Source organism: Narcine bancroftii, chromosome 1, assembly GCF_036971445.1.
Source record: "Narcine bancroftii isolate sNarBan1 chromosome 1, sNarBan1.hap1, whole genome shotgun sequence".
In the NCBI taxonomy this organism is placed as follows: domain Eukaryota; kingdom Metazoa; phylum Chordata; class Chondrichthyes; order Torpediniformes; family Narcinidae; genus Narcine; species Narcine bancroftii.
The window spans coordinates 132,583,884-132,611,754 of NC_091469.1; the positions used below are offsets into that span (position 1 = coordinate 132,583,884).

General features: G+C 41.0%; 1 protein-coding gene across 1 annotated transcript in view; it reads right to left on the reverse strand.

Annotated features, from left to right (window-relative positions):
• The window catches only part of LOC138751475 (cadherin-related family member 2-like), a 195,237-nt gene that overhangs the window by 157,262 nt on the left and 10,104 nt on the right, over positions 1–27,871 (reverse strand). Inside the window, 5 exon segments of the mRNA XM_069913802.1 lie at positions 45–170; positions 6,450–6,566; positions 6,685–6,777; positions 17,707–17,849; positions 20,688–20,777. Of these exon segments, the coding sequence (XP_069769903.1) occupies positions 45–170; positions 6,450–6,566; positions 6,685–6,777; positions 17,707–17,849; positions 20,688–20,777 (569 nt within the window).

A 27,871-nucleotide genomic window follows, 5' to 3' on the forward strand; every position in this document is an offset into this window, starting at 1 on the left:
TTAAAAATTAGTGTCATAAATTGTATCCTTGGCCAACATATCACAGGCAAATTTTCTGGAATTCGAACTTGGTACACCGAGCTTAAATACTCTGGTGGCTTATTTGGGATGTCAATCACATTTATGATCAGTCTTGTAGTTGAATATTTTGCTTCAGGTTTGCCTTGATCCTGTGAAAAGAAAGAATTCAAGCTTTAACTTTTTAACCATACCAGGCTGGCTATTTAACACGAAGGAACCAGTTTGCAGGGGATTCTTACTTACTCTTTATAATAGATCAAGCTGAGAATCATTCTTTATTCAATTTGATTTGGGGGTCCTCATTTAAGAAAAGATGTGAGGAGAAACTTCCTAACGAATGTATTCAAATTTTGAAAAAACTTCTATGGTTATGGCATTGGAAGAGTCTGAAAGATGTACTGTACAGATGGGAATATATTCATTTTAACCCAATCGAAGTTATCATAAGATTTATCCATTTATTTCAATCATCTTCTGCTTTCTTAAGCAAGGCGAGGTAGTTCATTTTCTTTTTCAACTCATTATCTGTTCTGATCCAAAAGTTAGCCAGAGTCTCCATGAAAAAAATTAACTTCGAAATGGGAGGGGGGGGGGGTTGCAACTCCCAAATTTTAAGTATCACTATTGGGCGGCCCAGATGAAATTTGTCACTTCCCTCTTTGACGGAAGAGTCAAGTCTTCTTGGATGGAAATTGAACTGCACAAAGTCAGAGAGAGAGTGTAGCAGAAGATCTCATATATAAATGGGATATTAAATCTATTTCTGGTGCAAAAGAAGCACCTTGAACAAAGCATATCTTGAATATTTGATACAAATTGAATAATTTAATTGGAACAAAGGGAAAAATATCTCCAGAAATTCTTGGACTCAAAATAGATTGATTTCTTTAACAAGGTATGTGGAAGATTGTTATCGGCAAGGACAACTAATTTCATTTGTACAGTTAAAAAATAAATATAATATCCTTAACAACACAAATTTTTCCTCCTTTCAATTAAGACCTTTATTCAGAGATGAATTAGGACAGACTTTGGTAAACCTCTGTTTGTATATTTAACTGTCTGGGCACGTCCATTGTCTGACTGAACCTGTAGCTCCTGAATAAAGGTAACTGTTCCACAACCCCCTCCCCAGTTAAGGACAGACAATCTGTTTGTATATTTAACTGTCTGGGCACGTCCATTGTCTGACTGAACCTGTAGCTCCTGAATAAAGGTAACTGTTCCACAACCCCCTCCCCAGTTAAGGACAGACAACCAGCAAGGATGTCCCTCCATTGTATTTTGAATAAAATCCTATCAGTTTTACATAACTTTCAGTTTTTTAGAGTGATTGATGGTTCCTCAATTTTATTCACAATAAATTTTGACAATGGAGCAGATACTGAAGCCAGAAAAGTTGGAAATCAACCTTCAATCTCCTGAAGCCTCCACCAGCTTCAAACTCTGGCTGCATTGGTTCGAAGTGTTCCTGCAGGCATCATCTGCCATCATTCAATCAGAAAACAACAAGCTGCAGCTACTACACCCCATGTCAGGCCCCTGGTGTACTCAATGATCGGGGACACTGCATCGTACCCGGAGGCTATGGACATTCTGAAAGGACAGTACCTGAAGAAGGTAAACGAGGGCTATGCGGGACACCTCCTGGCCACCTGTAAACAGTGACCCAGGGAATTGAGCGCTGAGTATATCCAGGCTCTATGAACTCTCGGACGGACCTGTGACTGCAAGGTCATGACGGCCACGGAGAACACGGAGGACCTGATTGGAGACACATATGTCACAGGCATCAGGTCCAATTACATCCGTTAGAGACTGTTGGAGCAAGGTGAGCTCAATTTTTAGAGAGGGGTCGAACTGGCAGGCACGCTGGAGGTGACCCTCCAGAATATAGAAGCCTATTTGGCTGACAATGTGGCTGCCTTGTGGTTGTCCCAGGCGCTGCCATCTTGGGACATGCCACCACTGCCATGCACCACCAGCGATCCAACATCAACACCACTAATGTCACATCCCACCAGCAATCCGACCATGGCCACTGTACTCTGTGAACACCTGAAGTGCTACTTCTGTGGCCTGAGCAAGTACCCGAGGAAGTGTTGCTCAGCAAAAGACGTGGTCTGCTCCAACTGTGGGAAGAAAAGGCATTTGTGTAAGTGTGCAAGACCAAGTCACCCTATCCCAGCAGCACCGTGTGTGGATCGTGTAGGCCGCCATCTTGGACACTGCCAGCTTCAAGACCAAGCAGCACCATATGCAAGCTGTGGGGGCCACCATCTTCAAGACCCAACAATGCCACATGTGAGCCATGGGAGATGCCTGTGACTGAACACACAACACCCCACAGCAGCTATAGGGAGTGACCTGACATTGGCCTCCATCATGCTGGATCAAGATAGCATTACCAGCTCGCCAGATCGATGATGGGTATCCAAGTAAAAGGCCACATGATGAGCTGCCATGAGCAGAACCACCAGCTACAACCCCCGAGGGAACAGGCAGGTGGAAAGCATCACCATCCACTCTTCTGCTGTCAACGTGTCTTCCCTAAGGCACTCATCTCCATCAGATCACTCCAATGAACTGCCACCAATACCACTCCACATGGAAGAATGTTTTTCTTCCCTAGGAAGTCTGCAACAGGGACCATGCTGTTACGAGCCCAAAGGACCCCAAAACCCAGCAGCAATAGATATTCACCACGACAAATGGTTACTTAAACAAAAGTTGTTTTTAATTATCTTTAAACATGAAAACAGAATCAAACTTTAACTTATCATTATTAACTTAACTACCCAACTTAACCCCCTTCTAATTTTAATGTGTGTGTAAATTTAAGAAAGGTTCTTTAGTTGACAGTTCAATCTCACTTCTCATTCTTCCAAGTTCACTGGTTGCAGGTAATTCTTATAGTATGCACAGAATTTAACATGTATAAAGTTCGCCAGGCTTTTGTGCTCGAAAGGTAAATGTTTACCACTCAGGAAGGTTCTTGTAGGTTTGCAGAGATAGATGTGTTATTCCAGGATTTCCACAACTGAGGTACCACCTTAATGTCTTGCTGATGAAACTTGCCCCATCAGGGTTCTCCATCTGATAACCTATTTCTTTCAGGTTACCATAGAGTTCCTCTCTGTTCCACTTATTCCAAAAATGTCCAACACAGACAACTTGACTCCAGTCCATTCATTTCATGACATTATTTCAATTAGTACCTACTTGTGAAATGTGCATAGCATTCTCTGTAAAGTCACTGAATATGAATTCTTCAGTATTTCAAATAAAATCTGTTTTAATCTACTCTAATTTTACCAATTTATCTCCCAAAAAACATCTCTAAATATTCCATCAGAATGCTGCTGACCTCCAGGGCCATTCCTACTCCAGAAGCACACAAGGAGCCACAAGTCCAGCCCATTGGTTGAAGCATCCATCTCCTCCATGCCAGTCCCCACTATGCCTATGTGGTATACCCTGAGGGGCACGAGGACACAGTCTCTGTTAGGGATCTGGTGCCATCAGGGGTTCTGTAGACCATTACTGAAAACCCCTCACCTATCATCACCCATGATGTACCAGGGCTGTGGCATGTTACCCTAGGCCCAACTTTGATAAAGTGGAAGAACCTGGTGACTCCAGGGTGGCAGAGGTCACTGTGGAGGGTTTGCAATCGGTCTATTTGTGCGCTGGCACACATTCCACAGGATAGAGCATCTGGGGGCTCAATGAGTTTCCCAGGCAGGTACAAGATAGCATAATTGTGGGTGAAAAGTTCAATTCTCCACATCAATATCTTGCCATTCTTGATGGCATGCTAGACTTGTCACCACGCATTCACCAAACCAACCCCGATAACTGCATACAGGATTCCCCAGACTGTCCAGGACCCCACTGCAGCAATGCTGCCACTATGACATTCGCAGATCAAACCACCTGAAAGACATAATTTATGATAACATTGGATGCACTTCACCCCACCGAACTCCTTTTAGAAACAAGGAGTGTGTGTGGTAAACCACTGTCTGTATATTGAACTGTCTGGGCCTGCCCATTGTCCAACTGCACCTGTGGCCCCTCCCAAAGATTCTGAATAAAGGTAACTATTCCACAGTTCCCTCCCCAGCTCAAGATAGTCGACCACCATATCGTGCCTTCATTCTATTTTGAATAAAAGCCTATCAGTTTTACATAACTTCCAGCTTTTGGAGTTATTGATGGTGCATCGCTGACCATGATGTTACAAGAGTGTAGTGAAATGGAGATTCTGATGTGAAGGAGGTACACAAGGAAGGTTACATCTGCAATGTATTCCTTAGTTCAGTCGGGCACCTCCAAGCGGAAGTTATATAAATCAAAACAAAGATGGGAATCAGATTTGAATATTAGTATTAATAACAAGAACTGGTCTGATTTATGTCAGGATTGTATGACCTCTACAATTAATGTAAAATATAGATTGGTGCAAAGTTCAGAAAATTAAAGAAGACATTCAAGGTTATCATCTTGATGCAGGTTACAGTCAATAAAATGGAAGATTCTTTTCATGCTTGGTAAGTTCAAAGGAAGGAACTTTTACAGAAAATTGATGTATTGGAAAATCATAGTCGTAGAAATAGTTAACATTGTTGGACTGCCTGAAGATTTTTAAAGTTCTAACCAAGTGCAGTTTTTTTTCAAAGATGGATTCCTGAAATTTTCGGTCCTGAAAATTTTCCGAATGGACTAGAACTTGATAGGACTATCAGAAAGAAACCATTTCTGGAACAGACGCCACTCTCTATTTTAATTAGATGTCTACATTACCGAGATAAAGAAATGATATTAAGAAAATGCTAGAAAACAGCAAAATTCTTTAGTGATTGGAAATAATAGAGTATTTTTCTGTGCAAATTTGAGTATGTCTATTGTTAAGAAAAGTTACTTGGAAGTCTGATTCCTTTCTGGATATAGCCCGATGGAATGCAGAAATGCATAGCTGTGTTCCCCTGGAGAAAATTACTTGTAATCTAAGGAATATTTTTCTGCAAGTATGGCAGCCGTACTTGCAGAATGTAGGCTTGAATATTTAGGGTTCTATGTCCTGGTTCTTTCCCCTGATTGAGATCTAGGCAAGAAAAGGAATTAGATCCTCTGAACTGAATACCAATTCCTGACATTTATTTCTCTTTTCCTTTTTTCCTGATTTTCTGCTTCTCTTTTTTCTCATCTATTTTCCTTTTCTTTTCCTTTTTATTTTGGGGTTTTCTTTGGGGGAGGGGGAGCGGGATGAGGGATGGGATTGTTTGGAGATATGGATAACTTTCACCATTGATTTGTTTCCCATTTCAATTGATGTATTTAAGTAATGGTTATTTCTTGATACAAGTTCTCCACAAAATTAAAATAAAGTATTCAAAAATAAAAATGAAAAGATGTGCAGACATTGTACAGGATTCAGAATTGGTTCACTCGATGATTCTGGGAATGAAAGGGTTATCATGTGAGGAGCATTTGATAGCTCTTGGCATTGGAATTTAGAGGAATGAAGGGGGATCTCAATGAAACATTTCAAATGTTGAAAGGCATGGACAGAGTAGGTGTAAAAAGGTCGAATATATGCCAAAGGTGCTTTGTTGTTAGTAAGGGATTATTTAAGATGGTATGTAAGTGGACAGAAAAAGGTTGAGAACCACTGGTCTAGGACAAAAGGGCACAATTTCAGGATTGAAGGATGTCCACTTAGAACAGAAATGCGTTGGAATTTCTTCAGCCAAAGGATGGTAAATCTGTGGTTGTAGAGGCATGGTCATTGAGTCTATTTAAGACAGAGATTGATAAATTCTTCATTAGCGAGGGAATCAAAGGTTATGGGGAGAAGGCTGGTAGGGCTGAGTGGGAAAATAGATCAGCTCAGGATTGAATGGTGGAGCAAATAGGCTGAACAGCCCCTTTCTGCTCCTATGTCTTACAGTCTATGGTCTAATTTGTTGAGAAATCTGATAAAAGAGCAAGGAATTTAGTGCAAAATCATGCCAAGGTTAAAATAGGGGAAAGAAAACCAGGAACATATGCAATTGTAATCTAGGCATCTTCAAACTCTGTCCAATGTGGGGAGAAGATGGATGTGAGGGGTGGAAAATCAGGAATTGCTTTGAACCCAAAGAAGGAACAACATGTAATCAACAGACAATGGTCAAGCTGCATCTTAACAATTTCTCCTGAAACTATGCATAATTGTACGCTACCACTGGTTTTTCAGCAGAACTGTGCATGTTGTAAGTTACCCATTTTAGACCTAGTGACCATCAGTTCTATTTTCTCCTTGTCAAAATTGAATTCAATTTCCGCCGAGGTTGTTGTGGAATTACCGATTTAAAATGTAAATAAATATTTCAAAATAAATCTTGTTAATTATTTTTGGGGTGATTTTCCCCATTATTACTTACCACTGCCTTGACAAGAATTTGATAAATACTATCTCTTACAAAATCCAGCTGACCCTTCAGAAAAACACTGCCATTTTTGGAGATTTCAAATAACTTGGCATTATCCGATGGAATTAACTGAACAAAAAAAAAATGTTAAGAGGATATGTCAACCAAACGTACTTCCTTTTGGCAATCTAAAAATAATCCATCTGATAAAATAGAGAAATTAATATTAAGGTATATAAATAGTTACCTCTAGAATTTCATAGGTTACTGATTCATTATTGCCTCTATCAGTGTCGTGAGCAAATACTTTCAATATCTCCATTCCTACTTTTTCATTCTGCTTCAAAAGAAAATAATGGTCCTCTTAATAACATGTTTTTTGAAGCACCTTTGCAATTATTATGTCAGTTTTGACAGCATATAATTGACCATAGTTCAAAGCTGAAAGGGATAGAGCTGGCATGTGAAGCTCGATACCTCTGCGACATCGGCTTGGTAGGGTAACCCTTTAAAAACCGGAGCATTGTCATTAACATCTTCAATGTAAATATGCAGCGTCTTTGTCACCTGCATGTGCAGAAAGAGGTGCCATAACTAAACAGGAAACCGAGTGAAAAGACAGTTTTACCAAACACTTGGCTGAATGATATCATTTCTCCATTCCTGCTCTTCAACTTTATTCTTAACATAAAAGAAACAAAATGCACTATGATTCAAAGGGAAGTAATCTTAAAAGAAATATTCAGAATAAGACAGACCATGATCAATTTATCAGTTTTCCTGGAAGGAACCATGTGAATGTCGAAGAGAAAGCACTTCTAGGAGTCCCTCTCAAGAGGACCTGTCAATCTCTCATTGTTATAGATTTAGCCATCTGGAAGCTGGATGTGGAATTATTATAAACACTCAACTGAAATAATATTCTATCAGCTTGGAACAAAAGCTTTGTTAGTGAATTCTAGACTGGGCAGAAAGGAAAATGTGAATTGGACATAACTGATTGCTGTTGATGTTACCTACCAATGCATTTATTTCATCGTCAACAGTAATAGTTATTCCAAAGTAATCGTTTTTATTTGTATAGACCTGCAAAAAAGACGGCAGTTATGCAGACAAAAAAAAACACAACATATATAAAAATAATTAAATACAAATGCAAAATTCTAATGTTTGTGGAGATATGGAATGTTGTTGAGTACTCTTATGAAACTTTTGAAGGTGCATTGTGGAAATAAACTGACATCATGACCTAGTTTGAATGCCCAGGAACACCTTAGACTGCAGAAAGAAGCAAATCTAGCCAGGTCCATCAGAGGATCCAATCTATCATCCACTGAAGACATCAGGTCTCACAAAAGCATCATAAAGGATCTCCGTCAGCTCAGTCAAAACCCTTTCTCACTGCTACTTTCAGGAAGAAGATTCAAAAGCGCAATGTCCAGCAACAGGCTCAAGAATAATTCCTCTCCTATGGGTCTTCCTAACCCCTATCACAAAACCTTCTTGACCCCACAAAAATGACTTTCTGCTCTATTGTAACATTACTTTTTGTCCATGGTAACTATGAATATTTATTATCTATCATTTGTATTTATTACTTCTTTTAATTTCACATATACAATCTTTTTAATTATTTTATTGATTTTTCACATATGAGCATGTAGATACAAAACAATTATGGAATGCATAATATTAATGATAAATGACAAATTGGACAACTCACAAAATTATAAAGCACATAGGACACAACCATAATTCAAAATTACATCAAGTAGAGTAAAAAATTATATTGTGATTCAGTGTGATTCTAAACTGTATCCCCCGAAACCAAGGTGTATGTACTTTGACAATGAAATAAAATGGAAAATATTACAATTTTAAAATAATATTAAATCTAGAGATTATGAAACTAATTCAAAAATGGTCCCCAAAACACTTCAAACCTAATATTTGAATTGTTAATTGAATAACGTGTCTTTTCTAAATTTAAGCAGGGTATAACGTGCCTTAGCCATTGAGCATGTGTGGACAGGGCAGCATCCTTCTATCTAAACAAAATTGCATGTCTAGCCAGGAGAGATCCAAAAGACAAAGTACAACATTTAATTGGAGGTAACTCCAAAAAGAGGACCAGAGGATTAGGCTCTAAATTTATGTTTAGAATTAAAGATGGAGTTTGAAATACCTTCCTCCAGTATGTTTCAAGGCTAGGACTTGTCCAAAATCAAAGAAGCCTCTTCTGTTTTACATTTATCACAGTAAGGATCACGTCTCCATTCCAGCACTTCTTGGATCCTCACTTCCCTTTGCTTTAAATAAATCAATTGATAATACTATTGTCAGACATGCGTTTGGGTGCAGTTTAGAAAACATTTTGGACTTTATGGTTTTTCTCTTTCAAACCCTATTTTATCTAATCACCTTTTTCCAACCTTCTTTACAAGATCATGTTTTTCCTGATTAGTTTAGTTTAGGTATTGAACATTTCAAAGATCTTTTCATTAATAATAGTTTTGCATCATTTCAACAGCTTTCTAAAATGTTCAACTTACTGAATACTCATTTTTTTCAGGTATTTGCAAATTAGACATTTTCTTAAATGTCAGATATCGGATTTTCCTCGGCTACCTGACGCGAACATTGCTGTTGTGATATTTAGGCTACATCATTCTTGCACTGGTTTAATATCCATTATTTATGATAAGCTAGTGGGGAGACAAACCCCTATAGTTAAAATCAAAAATGCCTAGGAACAGGACTTAAACCTTACATTAATGGACAAAGTTTGGGATCTAATTTTTAAAATAGTTAATACTACATCTTTATGTGCTCATCATTGCCTTTTACAATTTAAAGTTGGACATAGGACTCGTATGTCTAAAGTTAAAGTATCTCGTATCTATTCAAATGCAAATCCTCATATATACTTTCAACAATTTTTTTAGCAAAGTACCTGTTCAGCTGTAGCAAGAAAGAATCTTGGTGCATATGTACATGCTAGGAGTATAGGCATAAAGGGGATGAACTTAGAGCATGGATCCGTACGTGGGACAATGATGTGGTCATTACAGAGACTTGGCTGGAGGAAGGGCAGGATAGGCTGATGTGGGGTTTAGGTGTTTTACAAAGAATAGAATGGGAGGTAAGAGTGTGGGGTGGGGATAGTAGCATAACATGTCAGTGGTAGTATCACAGCTGTAGAAAGGGAAGACACTGCAGAGAGAGTGTCCATGGAGACGCTGTGGATGGAAGTCAGAAAAAGTAAGAGAGCAATCACTGTACTAGGATTAGACTATAGGCCCCCAAATAGCCTTTGGGAGACCGAGAAGCAGATAAGCAGGCAGATTTTGTAATAGTGGAGAAAATACAGGGTTGGTTATAGGTGATTTTAACTTCCCTAATATTGACTGGCACTTTCTGACTGCAAGAGGGATAGATGGGGCTGAATTTGTCAAATGTGATTAGGAGGGATATTTGACACAGTATGTGGACCAGTCGATGAGAGAAGAGATCATACTGGATCGAATTCTGGGTAATGAACCTTGTCAGGTGGCAAAGATCTTGCTGGGGGAGCATTTTGGTGAGAGTGACCACAAATCCCTGAGCTTTAGCATAGCTATGGATAAGGATAAAAGCAAACAAAATGGGAAAGTATTTAATTGGGGAAGGGCTAATTATGATGGGATGAGACAGGAACTAGTAAGAATAAATTGGAAACAGATGTTCAAGGGAGGGAGAAAGTTTAGGGACCACATGTTGGGTTCAGGATAGGTTTGTCCCACTGGGACAGGGAAAAGGTGGTAGGAAAAGGGAACCGCGGTTGACAAAGCAGGTGAGTCAGCTGGTCAAGAGGAAGGAAGCGTACATTAGATACAGGAAGCAGGAAAGGCTCATGAGAAGTATATAGTAGCCAGGAAGGAGCTTAAGAAAGGACTTAGGTGAGCTCAAAGGGGGCATGAGGAGGTCTTGGTATATAGGATTAAGAAGAACACCAAGGCATTCCATGCATATGTTAAGAACAGAAGGATGATGAGAATGAAGGTGGGGCCACTAAAGCATAAAGGAAGAAATGTGCTTGGAGACAGAGGAGGTTGGGAAGGTCCTAAATGGATACTTTGCTTCAGTATTCACAAGAGAAAAGGACCTTGATCAGGGTGAGGTCAGAATAGAAAAGGCTTGTGTACTGGATAATGTGGAGATTAAGGAAGAAGCTTCTGTAACCCACTCTGCAACTGGATCCTTGACTTTCTCATCATAAAACCACAGTAAGTATGAATTGGAAACAACGTCGCCTCCTCACTAATCATCAACACAGGCACACCCCAAGATGCATGCTTATCCCATTGCTCTACTTGTTATACACCCATGAGTGTGTGGCCAAGCATAATTCCAATGGTATCTACAAGTCTGCCTATGACACCACAGTTGTCAGCAGAATTACTGCAAAAGTCAATGATGAATCCTGTAGGAGGGAGATGGATCAGCTCATTGGATGGTCTAATGACAACAACTTTGCACTCAACATCAGCACAACCAAGGAGAAGATTGTGGACACAACCCAGTCCTCATCAAGGGTTCAACAGTGGAGATGGTCAAGAACTTCAAATTCCTGGTTCTCAACATCTCTAAGGATCTGTCCTGGAGCCTCCATGTTGATGCAATCACAAAGAAGGCTCACCAGTGGCTTTACATTGTGAGCTATTTGAGGCAGTTTGGTATGTCACCAAAGACTCTCATAAACTTCTACAGTTGTACCATGGAGAGTCTTCTAGCTGGTTACATCACTGCCTGGTATGGAGGCAGCAACTCTCAGGACAAGAATAAACTCCAGAGGGTTGTTAACTCAGCCTGCGACATCACAGGCACAAGACTTTACTCCATCAAGGACATCTACATGAGGCGGTGTTTCAATCTGCCACCATCGGGGGAAAGGTACAGGATGATTTGCAGCTGACTGGGTGGGGCTTGGTCCATTCAGGTCAGCCGATTGACAGCTAGCCAGGTGTTGCCTTGTCCTCCAGTGCTCTTCAGCAGGTACACAAGTTGCCCCCTGCAGTAGGCTATTGGTGTATCACCACAGGTTGACACAACATTGCGGGCAACAAGGGCCTGTATTGTGCAGTAGTATTCCATGTCTTATGTTCTATATCTCACAACATACAAAACAATAAACATGTTAGTGGATTATCCAGTAAAATTCTGAGCATTTATGTTTCTTTATTGGTAAAGTTGTTGATTTCATTGAAAGGTGAAGAGAAATTTCAGACAAATATGTGATCTATCCGAACAATTTCATGTAAATTGGCATTCATTTTGAATCCTTCTCCTTGAAAGCAACCTAGAATATAGAGCCATTATATAAATTGCCAAGATATTATCCTATTTCCAAATTTTCATAACACTGCAGGGTCATAAATCATTGAATTGTAATGGCACAGGAGATCATTCATCCCAGTGGGTCTGCACAGGTGATTTGTACAGCACTCCATTCCTTCCCAGTGGCCTTGCAAATGCTTTCCCTTTTGATTTGCATGAATTGGCATCTGCCATGCATTCAGTAGTGTCTTCCTGATAGGTTTCTGGATCTCAATACATATGGAAAAAATTTTCCCTTTTCAAAATCAGGATTTTGATCTATCCTATCCAAGCTCCTCACATCTTTCTCTGCACTTAGTTTTTTTTTTTCTGTTCTTCCTCTAGGGTATTTACACCCTTTTTAATTTATTGTTTCCTGAATTCAGAGAAATGCCCTGGTGTTTGATCTAAACAGTGTTTCATGAAGGTTCAACACAGCCTCCTTTACTCTGAACTCCATTTATGACACGCAGGATACTTTCTCCACATTCCTGCTTGCTTCAAAGGCTTATGTGTATCTACACTTGGTACCCTCTTTAAAATGGTACTGTTTACTCTACTACATTGCCTGTTTGGTTATCTTGCCAAAATACATCATTCCTTTGTTCCCTGCATTAATTTTCATCCAACAGGTGCACTTCCATTCCAACTTTTCCATGCAACCCTTCAGGTCTACTATTATCCTGTTAGGTTTTTTTGTTATCAGTGGATTTTGAAATATATCATACCCAAGTCATGAATGTATCCCAAAAATTAGGTATGTTTCCAGTGCTGACAACTGGATAGCATCCAGGTTGAACAACTCTGCTTTCAGTCCCAAGGCACTTTCTGATAAATTCTGCCAGTGGGTGTCAATTTTTCTAGTCATCCTTTTACATGAGACTTTGACTAAAACCTTCTGAAAATGCACATGTTCAGCATTCACCATATCATCTCCACTCAACATTGTCTTCCATTAGATTTGTCAAATGCAATGTCTCCCATTGTTAAATTCCGATATCTCTGAATGGATTACATCTTTACGATGATTCTTATTTATAAAAGTTTCTCACCAATAACTAAATTAATTGGTCAATAATTGCCCATGTACATTTTTAAAAACTAATTAGCAATTTTCCCTTTTATTTGTTTTAAAACAATTGTTCAGCCAATCTGTTTAATGTCTTACTGAAACCCATAGGATCTCTAAACCAAATGCAAGATGGGTAGGCTGCACAAGTCAAAGTTAAATGTCCTTATTTCTAGATGACTGGAATTTTAAATGGTGAATTAAGTCACAATTAGTGGTGAACAGACCCAGAAAAAATAAATTTGCTATTTTGGAGTCTCATTCCTTCAGGATAAAATTAAAAGGTTGCAGATTTTTTTGAGAATGGGTATTTCTTTTAAGCTCTTTAAATTTCTTTCTTAATCTCTTGTGCACATCTCATTCTTTGTTTTGATTTTACTGCAATGATTAAGACATAATTTACATAAACTCTTGCCGGGCCACTTCAAGAATTCTTCAGTCTGGTTGGTTGCTTAGTTTACCTGATACTTGCCATGTTATTAGGTCATATGGATTCAATACAGGAGGTCTCAAATTTAAACTGACATTGTGAAACAGAAGGTATGCAGCCTAGAACTGGCTGACGTCTTGTGGGCAGCTTCTTTTGAGGTCAATGTCAAATATAATTTTGTCACTGTGTGATTTGACTCAGAAGCCTTACTTTTTAAACTCTTGAAATTTTGGAGTAGTAGTCAAGTTCTAAACATTGAATGAACCAGCTGTGTGTACGCTAAATAGGTGTTCAAGTTTAACATTTATTGCCTGCGACACTTTACCATATGTGATTTGTTACAATCAAGCATTAAGATCAAACTCTTTGCTATGAGATGTTACGTAACATTTTTGTTAGAGATTTTCTTATGGTTTCATGTTCAGCCAACACAAACAATATATCTATGAGATAATTGAATGTACAACTTGAATATTATTTTAAGATAATCATTTTAAGATGACATGAGGCACACGGTCTTCATTAAGAGAAACAATGAATGAAATGGGGATTCTATCGAGTTGTTGAAATTGATAAAGATCCCATATTCCAAAAAAATGTTGACCACTCATAGGATTTGAAGTTTCTTTTGAGTATTGCATTTTAAAGGCAAGATTGCTATCCATAGATAAGGCAGTGATGAGTGCAATAAAAGAGACACCAGTACTCAAGATGCATTTTAACACTGTTCTACTGGAATAAGCACACCAAAAATGCTGGAGGAACTCAGCTGGTCTTTTCAGCATCCATAGGAGACCAAAATATATTGCCATTTTTGATTCCTATAGATGTTGAAATGACCAGCCGAGTTCCTCCAGCATTTGGTGTGTTTACTACAATCAGTGTCTGCAGTCTATCATGTTTCACTTGATCTACTGGAAGCCAAGTTGAGAGGAGATGGGGATTAAAGTGCCGCAGAAACACCTCATTGCTACCAAAGCATTTTTAGCGAGAGTAATTTCCCTTCAATTTTTCTGTTCATGTCCCTCAATCTTTCACTTTGCTTTCTCCCAAAAACTGGTGAAGTCCTTGCTAAAATGTGTAGATCACCATAGCAATAGATCAGCACAGAAGGGCCCATTTCTGTGCTGTACGACTATAGGATAACTTTAACCTGAATCCTGAGTAGTTCACTCTCTATTCATCTTGATCAAAAATTTTCATTTGCTAATCTTGATGAAAAAGCACACATTGAATAAACTAACATTTTGCTAATAATTGTTGTGCAATTGGTTATAAAGCAAATCAACTCCTTTCTTAGGAAAGACCGAGATTCGCTTAAGCAGGTTTCAGAGCAGATTCCATTTTGCTGGTCCTTCACTCTATATTAGATCACCTGGACCTCAAGAACACCTACTCATTGATGACAGTTTAGATTTTAAACATCATATCAGCAAAAATTATGATCAAGTCAGAGAGCTAGATTCTGTTCATTGGTATGAAATTGGATCCTTTATTTCTCATCAGCAGATGCCAATATGTGCAGATTGGCAAAAATCACCATACCTACACTGAACACGAGCACCTCGGGCTGTGTGCTTAGATCCCTAGTCTATTCCCCATACACTCGTGCTTTCATAACCAAGTTCAACAACAACACGACCTATAAATTAATTGACAACATGCAAATAACTGGAAACACTGAGTCAGAATAGAGGATGGAGGAAGAGTATCTTATTGCTTGGCACCAGAACAACAATCTTGCTCTCAACATCACTTATTTCCCTATCACTTTTTTCCTCTCACATGCCTACTAACTCCCTTCAGATTCTCCTGCAAACCAATCTAAATTAGCCAATTAACCTAATGCACAGCACATCTTTAAGGTGTTGGACATTCCTCTCTGGGAGCCCCTGGAGGAAGCCCATGTGCTCCCAGAGAGAATGTGCAAACTCCACTCAGACACCAACTGCTGAGTCACTGGGTTCCTTTCCTCACTGATAATCTGCTTGTGAGATTTGGTTTGGGTTTCGCTGGAACCAAGGTCAAAAGCTGAATGACAGAAAAGTGGTCTTTGACTTTGTTTGACATATTGTAAACACAAGAGCACAAGAAATAAATATAGAAGTAGAGTAATTTCCCATTCATGTTTGCCCTGCCATTCAATAATACATGGGTGATAATGTACCCCAACATAGTTTTCTGGACTAACCCCATTTTACTGGACTCCATTAATATCTGGATAACTGGTGCAAGAAGACTGTGTGGCTGCAGGAGCAGTGGGGGTGAATCAATGGACACTCAGTGACTCTCTTTCTCTGACTGGGAGGGGCACTAGGCAATTTCTGCCGATGGGAAATCTTTGCAGTATTAATTTTACATGACAATCAAAGAATCATGAATCTTGAATTTAAAATATGTGCTGGCCTCTGAATGCACTCAGTGACTTAGCCTCAGAACAAGGACAGAGCTAAAGATAAGAGTGATGAAGAAGGAGGACATGACTATTGACCTTTCACCTTTAAGACCCAAGTTCAACTTGTTGGAATAGGCACCTGCTGGTTGCAGGAATTTTATTTTTGAATTTGAGCAAAGAAAAAATGGCAGAAAACTGGCCCCAATCTAGCTAAGTGGCACAGGAAATAAATGCTACATTGAGACAGAGGAAATAACATAATGTTATTTGAGTGTGTTGAGTGAGTTTCTGGGAGGTGAAGTATTGCACCTCAACAAACACAATTGGAAATGAAGGAGGAAAATGTGGTAATTCTTTTTGAGATGCCTGATAAACCATCTGATAAGCCAAAAAATCCAAATACTATCTGGTAGCATGGTTTGCAGATTGAGTGCTTGGACAGGCCAGGAGTGAAATGAAATTAGTCCTTGTTGATGAAACAGGATGGAGAAGAATGAAGCAATAATAGATGGTTGTGTGACTAGCTCACAGCAGCCACTCTGGACATGGCTGTTACATTTACCCAAGTAGGTGCCATGAAGGAACATTCGAATGGATTGAGGATGGACTCTGGAATGACAGGAAACAGAAAAGGTAATGCTAGAGGCATCATGAAGGAAGCAGACCTCTTGAAAGCCACCAAGGTCCAACTTGAATGGCTGGTGATGGCGGCAGAGAGCTCGTTGCGGCCTGGTGGTCCATGGACAAAACCCTCTGTGGTGGTGATGGCGGTATGGTGAGCACAGTTGAAGTCTGAGTTGGTGGTGAAGGATGGAGTCGCCGGTACCTCAGGGCTGAAATCAGCAGAGCAGTGCCTGGCAGCCTCAAGGTGGGATGCAACTGAAAGGGCTATCTGCGTCATTGTTGGCGGTGACGTGTCAGGCTGGAAGAATGGCAAAGAGTCGAGGAAGTAGTCCGAGGGTCTGGAGCAGTGGGCTGCATGCTGGCTTGGGCACCTATGGTGGGCATGTCAGCTGGGAGTGCAAGGCATAGTAGCAGACAGTGCCAGGGCCAAGGCTCTGAGAAACTGTAGACTGTGGGAGTTTACCTGAAAAATAGGCTGGAGGACACTCGGTACCATCTGCAGCCCGATAGTGGTTGGAAACCTCAGACAGCAGTGCAGTGGAAGGCTGAAGCAGCCTCTGGACAGGAGAAAATGGCAACTGCTGAGCCAGAAGCCACTTTATGGACATTGATATCCTGTGTTAATGTGTCCACGGACTGGTCTCAGTCTATAAACATGTTCCATTCACTGTTACTTTTGTGCATTCTCTTGAGGTAGTTTGTTTAAAGTCTAATGTAATGTTATGCTATTAATTTGTAAGGATTAAAATTGTAATTGGGAGGCTGGGACAAAATGGCGGCCATGGTTCATGATGGCTGTACGGCAGTTGCTTGCAGCGGCCCCATGTTCTTGTGCATAGTATTATGTTATTAAGTTACACCTCTCCTGGAGAAACAATCTTGTTTTTATGGTTGTTTTACTGTTTTAAAAATGACAAATAAACTCTTACTGACTGGTTGTGCAGTGAAGTGGAATTCACTGTGTGTGTTGTTCAGATGGCTGGCTCCTCCCTTGGCTCCACCCTCACCTACCCCAATATAAACCCTGGTTTTCCTGCCCTAACTCAGATTCACCAGGACTATTGTGTCTACAGGTCATTGAGTGTAAGCTATTAAAAGCACGTTTGTATTCCTCACTTGTCTCTGAGGGCAATCAGTTGCGTTACAGGTTTTTCGGAAACTTTTAGCTGTTGAATAACACGTAGATTAGAATCAATTGTTTGAGACTTTCAGTGAAGGCCAACTTCAGCCCAGCATGAGTAAGCCAAGGGCAGGACGGTCTTTCACCATGAATGAATGGTCCACTACACAACCCGCCAGGTACAAAGTGCAAAAAGTACGCCTCTCTGCATTCACACATTGTGGCTGCATAATCATTTGTATTAAATTGATCATTTAGGGAAAAAAAAACACTAACCTCTCGGTCAATGGTTTCTTTAATAGTTACGTCACCACTGGTGCCGTTTACCGTAAAGTAAACTGCAGCTAATTCTCCCTCCAATCCATATAAAAGTGGATCATCATCCAGATCTTTAGCAGCAATTCGAAAAACAGATGTACCTAGAGTGGGGATATGAAAGGACGATATGATGGTATTGATCCCTAATAAGTGAAGAGTTTAGGTTTATTGTCATGTTTATTGAAAGAGGTTGTCTTACCAGCAGACCTGTGGACATCTACTTAATACAACAATTCAGACATCAAACAAAAGCACAACAATGGCAGAGAGGTTGGAAAGGGAGCAAAGGCAATATCATTTTACTGCAATACACAAAAATGTCAGCAGGCCACGTAGCATCTACAAGAGATAAAGGGTAACCAACGGTTCGAGCTTGAGCAAAAAGCAGGCAGGTGCCTGAATAAAAAGGTATAGTGGGTGTGATAGTACAGATTCTATCACCAATGTGTATATGTACAGATGGTAGTGGAAGATGACTGTGATTGGCTGAGAGCCTAGCCACACCTACTGGCAGGTTTTAAAGGATTGCTCCTAGCCAGACCAGGTCATTCTGGACTGGTCGACCTGCACATGATACGCTCCAGTCTTCTAGTTAATAAAAGCCTTGGTTTGAATTAACAAGTCTTTGGTTCTTTCGAGGTGCACTACAGTGGGGAGAGGAATACAGGCCAACAGGCAAGAGGTTGCAAGTCGATATAGGTAGGAGGATAAACATGCTGAGGTGATGGGGAAGAGGGTACTCTGAAAGGAGAGGTAAGAAATTGGGGTTGAGAGCTGGAGGAAAAGAGACTGAGATCGGGAAAGAGGGAAACCCACTGGAGGGTTTTAACAGAGACTGGAGAAGTCATTAGTAATGCCGTCTGGTTGGAGTGTGCCCAGGCAGAATATCAGGTGTTGTTCCTCCAATTTGTGGGTAACCTTAGTTGGGCAGTGCACGAGGCCCTGAATAGACATGTTGGTGTGGAAATGGTGTATGGAATTAAAATGGTTGGCTACTGGAAGTCCCAGTTATGCAGTGGACAAAGCAAAGGTGCTCAATGAAACAATCTCACAGCCTGCATCCAAAATCGCCAATATAGTGGAGGTCACAATGGGAGCACTGAATGCAGTCGATGACCCCTGCAGAGGCATAAATGAAGGTTTGCCTCACTTAGAATGACTGTTTGGTGGAGCCCTGCCCCCCCCCCAATAATGGAGAGGGAGGAGGTGTGAGCTCATGTAGCATTTCTTGAGGTCACAAGCATAGGTACCAAATGGGTGATTAGTGGGAAGGGATAAATGGACAGGGGAGTCCTCGAGAGCACGGTCCCTGCAGAAAGCAGAGGGGAAAATGGGTTCTGGTGGTGGGACCATGTTGTAGGTGGAGAGTGCAGATGACAAAATGCTGGAAGGGGAGAATGCATGTTGCATTCTAAAGAGAATGAGAATCCTGTCCTTGTTGCATCTTGGAGTGGAGGAGTCCATGGGAAATAGAGATGCTGATAAGGGCTGAGTTAATGGCAGTTGAGGATAAGCCAGGTTTTTTTGAAGGTGGACGACATCTCGGATATTCAGGAATCGAAAACCTCATTGATGACAAGTGTGATCAAGGTTAAAACTGAGTAGGAAAGAATGCCTGAAATATTCCTTGGGTTCCTCTCTGCTTGACACTTCTTTTTTAAATGTTCAATATTATTTTAGGATAAACTGAAAAAAGACCCCGAATTTCCTGGGACAGGTTTGTGGGCTGGGACAGGTTTGTGGGCTGGGACAGGTTTGTGGGCTGGGACAGGTTTGTGGGCTGGGACAGGTTTGTGGGCTGGGACAGGTTTGTGGGCTGGGACAGGTTTGTGGGCTGGGACAGGTTTGTGGGCTGGGACAGGTTTGTGGGCTGGGACAGGTTTGTGGGCTGGGACAGGTTTGTGGGCTGGGACAGGTTTGTGGGCTGGGACAGGTTTGTGGGCTGGGACAGGTTTGTGGGCTGGGACAGGTTTGTGGGCTGGGACAGGTTTGTGGGCTGGGACAGGTTTGTGGGCTGGGACAGGTTTGTGGGCTGGGACAGGTTTGTGGGCTGGGACAGGTTTGTGGGCTGGGACAGGTTTGTGGGCTGGGACAGGTTTGTGGGCTGGGACAGGTTTGTGGGCTGGGACAGGTTTGTGGGCTGGGACAGGTTTGTGGGCTGGGACAGGTTTGTGGGCTGGGACAGGTTTGTGGGCTGGGACAGGTTTGTGGGCTGGGACAGGTTTGTGGGCAGGAAAATTGAACTAGGTCAGGTTGAAATCTTGATCAACATGGATGAGTTGTTCTTATGGGGCCGTTTCCATGCTGAAATACTCTGACTCTGTGATTACGACTGAGATCTGCCGTGACAAGTCCCCTTCGAAAAATGAAATATCCTTGTGGATCCATAGTTCTATGGAGAGTCACTGGACAAAGTGGAAACTGTCTGCCTTACAGTAGATAAAAGTTAAAGAATTTCATGCATGTTGCATTCTAAATGTAATATTACGTGAGAATAATGGAACCTTTACCTGCCCATAACCACTTACAATGGAGGAGCATCTGGGAAGGTACTGAAAACCAAGTCTTTTTGAGGGAAAGCCAAACAAAGCTGGACAAGGACTACAGAATTTCCAAAATAACCCTCCCACCGATCTAATCAAATGCTTGCTTTGCCTTCTGTGGCATAGCATAGAACACTACAGCGCATATCCTAACCCCAAGGCCAAATTAGTCCATTCTGAACTATTATTTTGCCTAGTCTGATTGACCTGCATCATAGCCCTCCATACCCTCCCACCCTATCCAAATATTTCTCATGTTGAAATTAAGCCAACATTCACCACTTCAGCTGGCATCTTGTTCCACACTCTCTCCTCCAGAGGTCCCATATCACAAAATTAGAGTGGAAGTGAGCCAACTTCACTAACAGTTCAGGAACCCCAAACAACTTTAATTACCTCTTGGTGCATCTTCAGTCACATGTACAACCGTCATGTTTGTCATGAATGTCGGAGCCAGATTTTGCGACCAAATTAAAATAGGCTTTTCTGAAAGCAATTATAACAATTCTGTTATGGCAACTAATTAAAACAAATCAGTTCAGCTTTGATTCACTATAAAAGTATTGCATAACATTTTAAAAGATTTCATTTGTGAGCTATCGGAAAGTGCCCTATCCACCCAAAACTGTTGAATTGCATATTTTCAAACCAGTTATCATCTGAAGGTGATATGTTGGCCATTGGTTATGCTCTTAAAATCAATGGCACTATCTTTCAATTTTAATTTAATCCTCTCCAAAACAAGAACCACAATCAGAAGGAATAGGTTACTTTAAGTCTGCTTTTTTTTTTAATTTGTTACTAGGATGGGAGTTAACTGCAAACCCCATCCTTTATTGCCCATGCCTAACTGGCCTCAAGAAGGTGGTGCTGAGTCAACTTCTTGATGAATGACTAGAATCTTTCTGGGACTGTTGAATCAGATGTCCCAGGATTCAGACAGTGACAATGAAGGAAAAATGCAGATGCTGGATTTGAGAATTTTATGGTTGCCTAATATTCTTACAATGCCTAACTGATACACCAGTTTTAATAATAAAGTTGAAAAGAAAAAAAGTGCAAAATTTTAGTTGGATGGCCATGTGTCCTCCCTGTCTGAAACTTATTCAGAAGTCACATCATCTGTCAATCAATGTTGGATTCCAGCCACACATTAGTGCACACCTTGCCGTGGGCCAATTTAAATCATCTAGGCTAGAAGCACAGATTAGCACTGTATAAAATATCGATGCATAGCACATTCTTTGTCTTTGCCTCGTGGTCCAAACCCTGGACATTGCTCCATGCCTAGTTGCTTCTATGGACATTAGTGGAAGGGTCACGAGCAAGATGTGCACTTCACTGAAGCTGAGGCATGGTATTACAACAGACCAATACTTTCAGAGAGCCACTCCTCCATTGATCAGGGAACCAAGTGTCCCTGTTTGTAGTGTATGAGTGAGTTGAGTCTAGGTTTACTGCTGTTGGAGTCCAACTGAAGTCAGAAGTGAATGTCTATAATCGCTGTTCAAGTAAAATGCTATATTTTTACATATAACATGTGCTTTTCAAGAATATTTTACATGTTGAAAGAACCCGCACAATTAATAGTGGGCACAGGAAGTTGAACTAGAAACTTATAGCATGTGTGGGAATATTAGTGAGCATGGGAATATAATCGCAGTATTGAAAAAAAGTGCCCAATTTCTTTGGCTTGGCTTCGCGGATGAAGATTTATGGAGGGGGTAAATGTCCACGTCAGCTGCAGGCTTGTTTGTGGCTGACAAGTCCAATGCGGGACAGGCAGACACGGTTGCAGCGGTTGCAGGGGAAAATTGGTTGGTTGGGGTTGGGTGTTTCCTCCTTTGCCTTTTGTCAGTGAGGTGGGCTCTGTGGTCTTCTTCAAAGGAGGTTGGTGCCCGCCAAACTGTGAGGCGCCAAGATGCACGGTTTGAGGCGATATCAGCCCACTGGCGGTGGTCAATGTGGCAGGCACCAAGAGATTTCTTTAGGCAGTCCTTGTACCTTTTCTTTGGTGCACCTCTGTCACGGTGGCCAGTGGAGAGCTCGCCATATAACACGATCTTGGGAAGGCGATGGACCTCCATTCTGGAGACGTGACCCACCCAGCGCAGCTGGATCTTCAGCAGCGTGGACTCGATGCTGTCGACCTCTGCCATCTCGAGTACTTCGACGTTAGGGATGAAAGCGCTCCAATGAATGTTGAGGATGGAGCGGAGACAACGCTGATGGAAGCGTTCTAGGAGCCGTAGGTGATGCCGGTAGAGGACCCATGATTCGGAGCCGAACAGGAGTGTGGGTATGACAACGGCTCTGTATACGCTTATCTTTGTGAGGTTTTTCAGTTGGTTGTTTTTCCAGACTCTTTTGTGTAGTCTTCCAAAGGCACTATTTGCCTTGGTGAGTCTGTTGTCTATCTCGTTGTCGATCCTTGCATCTGATGAAATGGTGCAGCCGAGATAGGTAAACTGGTTGACCGTTTTGAGTTTTGTGTGCCCAGTGGAGATGAGTGTATGAATAATATAGCAAGCATAAGAATGCAATAGTAGCAATGACAGAACACAAAAATATAGCAGGTGTGGGTAAGTTTGATCTTGGAATACCTTTGTACTGAATGCCATGGTATTCCAATAAACAGGGCATTCTGGCTAAGGCCCTGCACCTTATCAATGTCCTTGAGGGAAGAGATTAACATATCAGGTGCCTCGGATTTGAGGCAACATTAGAATTAAAATCTTTTTCAACTATGAAGCCTGTCTTCAATCTATTTAATTGATTCCTCTCCAAATGTTAATGTTTTGCAGCAGAATATCATCTATATACTGAGTGATTGACACTCTGGGGGAAGTTGATTGTGTGTTAATTGCAGGAAATTAACTGTTGCAAATACTGATATGTGCTTTGTCTCATGTCCTATTTAAATGCAAATTGAGTTTGCCAGTCAGACTTTAGAATGCTACACCCATGCGTTATATGTGTATGCACATTATGATTTTTTTTAAAAACAATTTATGTGCAGGTTATATGCATGTGCAAGTTATATGCATGAAAATACTGTAGCAATTGAGTACCATTTAATGTGTTAATTAAAGTTACATCTGATTGTAACACTTGTGTCCAGACTCTCCTCTCCCTGAACCCACCGAACCAGATACTCTTCTCAACACAACAATCAAGTCATTTTCACACCTTACAAAATTTAAATGAAATTCAAACCCCAGGTCACTGGTGATGTAACAAAATTGCACTAATCATGCCTATGTCATAATTAACCTCCCCTCACACAAGTTAACAGATAAAGTCTCACTAATATACTTAATATTAATAAAGATTTAAAACTTTTACTAGGCAGGGATAGGGAAACAATTTGGCATCAACCAGCTCTATAATACAGTTCCATTAATCCATTCATGCCTTTTCCATTCCTCAATTCTACCCAAACAGCCTGTCTGGAAGATCCCACCAAACCATCTTGCCTCAGCACTGCTGTAATGTTCTCTCAAGGAGGAAAAACCCAACACCCAACCCCAACCAACCAATTTTCCCCTGCAACCGCTGCAACCGTGTCTGCCTGTCCCGCATCGGACTTGTCTGCCACAAACGTGCCTGCAGCTGACGTGGACATTTACCCCCTCCATAAATCTTCGTCCGCGAAGCCAAGCCAAAGAAAGAATAAGCAATGCAACTCCTCCACCTTTTATCCCTCCCTGTTCTATCATGCCAAAAACAACAGAATCCTGGAATATTTAACTCCAATTCATGCCCTTCCTGCTACCAAGTTTCACTGATGATCACAATATAATATTTCCACGTGGACATCCATGCCTTAAACTCATCCTCCCTATTTACTATGCTCCTTGCATTAAAATAGATGCACTTGAGAGACTATCCTCCTTTTGTTACCAACAACCTTTACCTTCTTTCCTCCACCTCCCCCCCCACCCTGCCAAACTAGTTTAATCCCTCCCCAAAAGCTCTAGCAAACCTACCCACCAGGATATTGATTCCCCCTCCAGTTCAAGTGTAGCCAGTACTCTTTGAAGAGGTCAGACTTGCCCCAGAAGAGATCCCAATGATCTAAACCCCTGCCCCAGCTCCTGAGCCACACATTCATCCTGCACAACTTCCTATTTCTACCCTCACTAGTGCATGGCATAGGCAGCAATCCTGAGATTGCCACCCTTGAGGTCCTGCTTTTCAACTTCTTCCCTCACTCTATGTAATCCCTTTTCAGGACCTCATCCCCACTTTTGACTATGTAATTGGTCTCCACGTGAACTATAACTTCTGGCTGCTCCCCCTCTTCCTCCAGAATGCAGTGGACCTGATCCGAGACATTCCTGACCCTTGCACCTGGGAAGCAACATACCAACGAGGATTCCCAATTTTATCCAGAAAACCTTCTATCTGCTCCCCTTACCAGCAAGTCCCCAACTACAATAGCCCTACTCTTTTCCCACCTTCCCTTCTGAGCCAGAGACCCGACCTCCATGACATCCCCTGTAGATCATCCCCCTCAACACTATCCAAACAGTATACTTGCTGTGGAGGGGAACAGCCACAGGGTTTCTCTGCACTGCCTGTTCCCAACCCCCCCCCCCTTTCCTTGTCCTCACAGTCACCCATTTCCCTGACTCCTGACTTTTTCCATGAGTTGCAACTGGATGCACCTTTTGCAAGTGTAGTCATCAGGAACATCTGTGCTATCCCTGACCTTCCACATCCTGCAATAGGAGCACTCAACTGCCCTAACTGCCTCCATCTCAATTTAAATTACAGTAATTTAGATAAACTTAAAAAAAACTTACCAAACCTTATCTCACTGGGAGCTCGCCAAAACCTTGAAGTCCCACTCCTTTGCTAGGCTGGGCCACTTCTTTGGTGAGCCCTCCTTTTTATTCGTTCCTGCTAATGTTCTTAATTACCCAATTAATCCCTCCCACAATAATCAATTACCAGCAGATACCAGACACACCCGGCTGAAGGCTCCTCACCAAGTGAACAGCAAAGTAATACATCCTTCCCTTTTTAAATTCTACCACCTGACCAATGTCACACGCCTATGCACTAGGGCCCCTACTCGACTTTCAAAATCAACCCGTAAAATTAAACTTTTATTACATTTTTATTTATTCTCATTTATTTCAAATTAAATTAATGTATCTATTTGTTTATTTATTTATTTATTTTTGCCAGTTGCTTGTATTCCAGATACTGAAGATTTTACTGTAGTCCTGTGGTGATATGTAATTACACCACTAGGTCACCAGGGGTCATCCCAGTGACCTTGTATATAAAGCAGTCCAGAGCTACAGTCTAGCCTTCCAGGTTCATCTTGCAAAGAGACAAGACCTCTTAGTGTACATATTAGTTTATTAAATTGTACTGACTTATACTCACACTGCTGGTGTGGTTATCGTCAGTACAATTTAATAAACTAATATGTACACTAAGAGGTCTTGTCTCTCTGCAAGATGAACCTGGAAGGCGAGTTGATGGAAATTGTATTTCAGATGGAAGAACCTGAACCTGTCCAATGGTCTTTCACTTGAAACATTAATTATTTTTCTCTTTCCACAGACCATCTCAGTGTTTCCAGTATTTTGTGTTTGTTTTAATTTCAACATTACATGCACATTTTATATTTTCATGCAAAAAAGAAAAAAATATAATTTAAAAAAATAAGAAAAAACCTGGAAGGCTAGACTGTAGCTCTGGACTGCTTTATATACAAGGTCATCGGGATGACCCCTGGTGACCTAGTGGTGTAATTACATATCACCACAAGTCCCCGGAACAGATTGTCCAAATTTGAAGGGAACCTGTAGGTGATATTATTTCTATATACTTAAATCCTTGTTCTTCTTGATGATGGAAGCCAAAGAAGCTTTAACAAAATGCTGCAATGCATCTGGCTCCAATTCTGGCTTTTCTACATGTTAAACCACAATTGCTCCCCTAAATTTACAGCAACAGTAGAATGGGAGTCTATGAGATTACAAACTGTACAGGGATACCACTCAATGACTTTGACCTTTGATCTGCTAGTTTTGTTCTAAACTACCTTGACTTTGACATACAAAGTGGATGTTATCTTCAGAATGAAGATGGAAAGAACCATGTTGTGGTAACTACCACTAAAGCTAAAGGTAAAGGTTCCACTATTGTCACGTAATAGTACATTTAGAATGTAACATACATGAAATTCTTTAACTTTTGTCGACCATCAGGCAGACAGAGAGTCGCCACTTTATCCAGCACCCCTCACAGAAACCTACAGCACCTTGTGTTCCTAGGCAGTCTCCCCTCCACGTATTGGCCAGGGCTGAGCCTGCTTTAGCTTCCGAGATCTGACAATCAATGTATTCAGGCTGTAAATGAGATCTGAGCAGATGCATCTTCATTTGACAGATTAGGTCTTTATTCTTTGGAGCGTAGAAGGTTGAGAGGGGATTTGATAGAAGTATTTAAGATTATGAAAGGGATAGACAGAGTGGATGTGGATAGACTATTTCTGTTAAGAGGAGGAAAGATTAAAACAAGAGGACATGAGTTAAGAATTAAGGGGCAGAGGTTTAGAGGTAACATGAGGGGGAACTTCTTTACTCAGAGAGTGGTAGCCGTGTGGAATGATCTTCCGGGAGAAATAGTGGCGGCGGAGTCAATTGTATTATTTAAGAAAAGGTTGGACAGGTATATGGATGAGAAGAAAATGGAGGGTTATGGGCATTGTGCAGGGAGGTGGGACTAGAAAGGGGTGTTTGGTTCGGTGCGGACTAGAAGGGCCTAATGGCCTGTTTCCGTGCTGTAATTGTTATGTTATGTTATATGTTAAGATAGATTTATTCTCCCATTTCATTTTCTCACCACCCATTGTAGATCCAGGTTGACAGCTTTGTTTAGGTTAGTTTAGAGATGCAGAATGGGTATAAGGCCCTTCCATCCCAAGAGCCCTCGCCACCCCAATACACCCATAACACAGGACAACAATTTTTTTCACAATGTTTCCTTCCTGTTGCTCTGATACCTACTTGTCCTGTTAGGTCTGCTTTGTTCATGAATGAGTGAGACAAACACCAGACTGAGTCGAAATCAGGGTTCTTTGTTCTTTATTACCGGATTGTAACACTTGCAACTAACCATGTTAGTCGGAGAATGCATTCTGCCGTTATCAGCAAAATGGTGATTTTTTATACCCTTGGATACGTGCTTAGAACATCATCATATCATTACTTGTCCAATGACTAAAACTGTTGCTATCCTTTCCCTGCTAGCTTCCTGCCTCTCAATCCATCAATGTCTCTCTTATCTTGTAAGTACAAGGATGCATTCACATCTTGTTACAGCCCTGTACAGGGTAACTCCTTACACATTCCCATCTCATGATGTTTTACCTTACAGTCCATGATCACAATGTCCTGGTGAAACATTTCACAATGTTTGTCACTGACTGCACCAAAATCAGTAGCACAGTTTGAATGCAGAAAATGAATTTTCTCAGACATGTAACACTTCATGATTTGATGCTTGAAATAGACTAACAATTTGGCAGGAAATCACAAAAAATAGGTTATATCTAA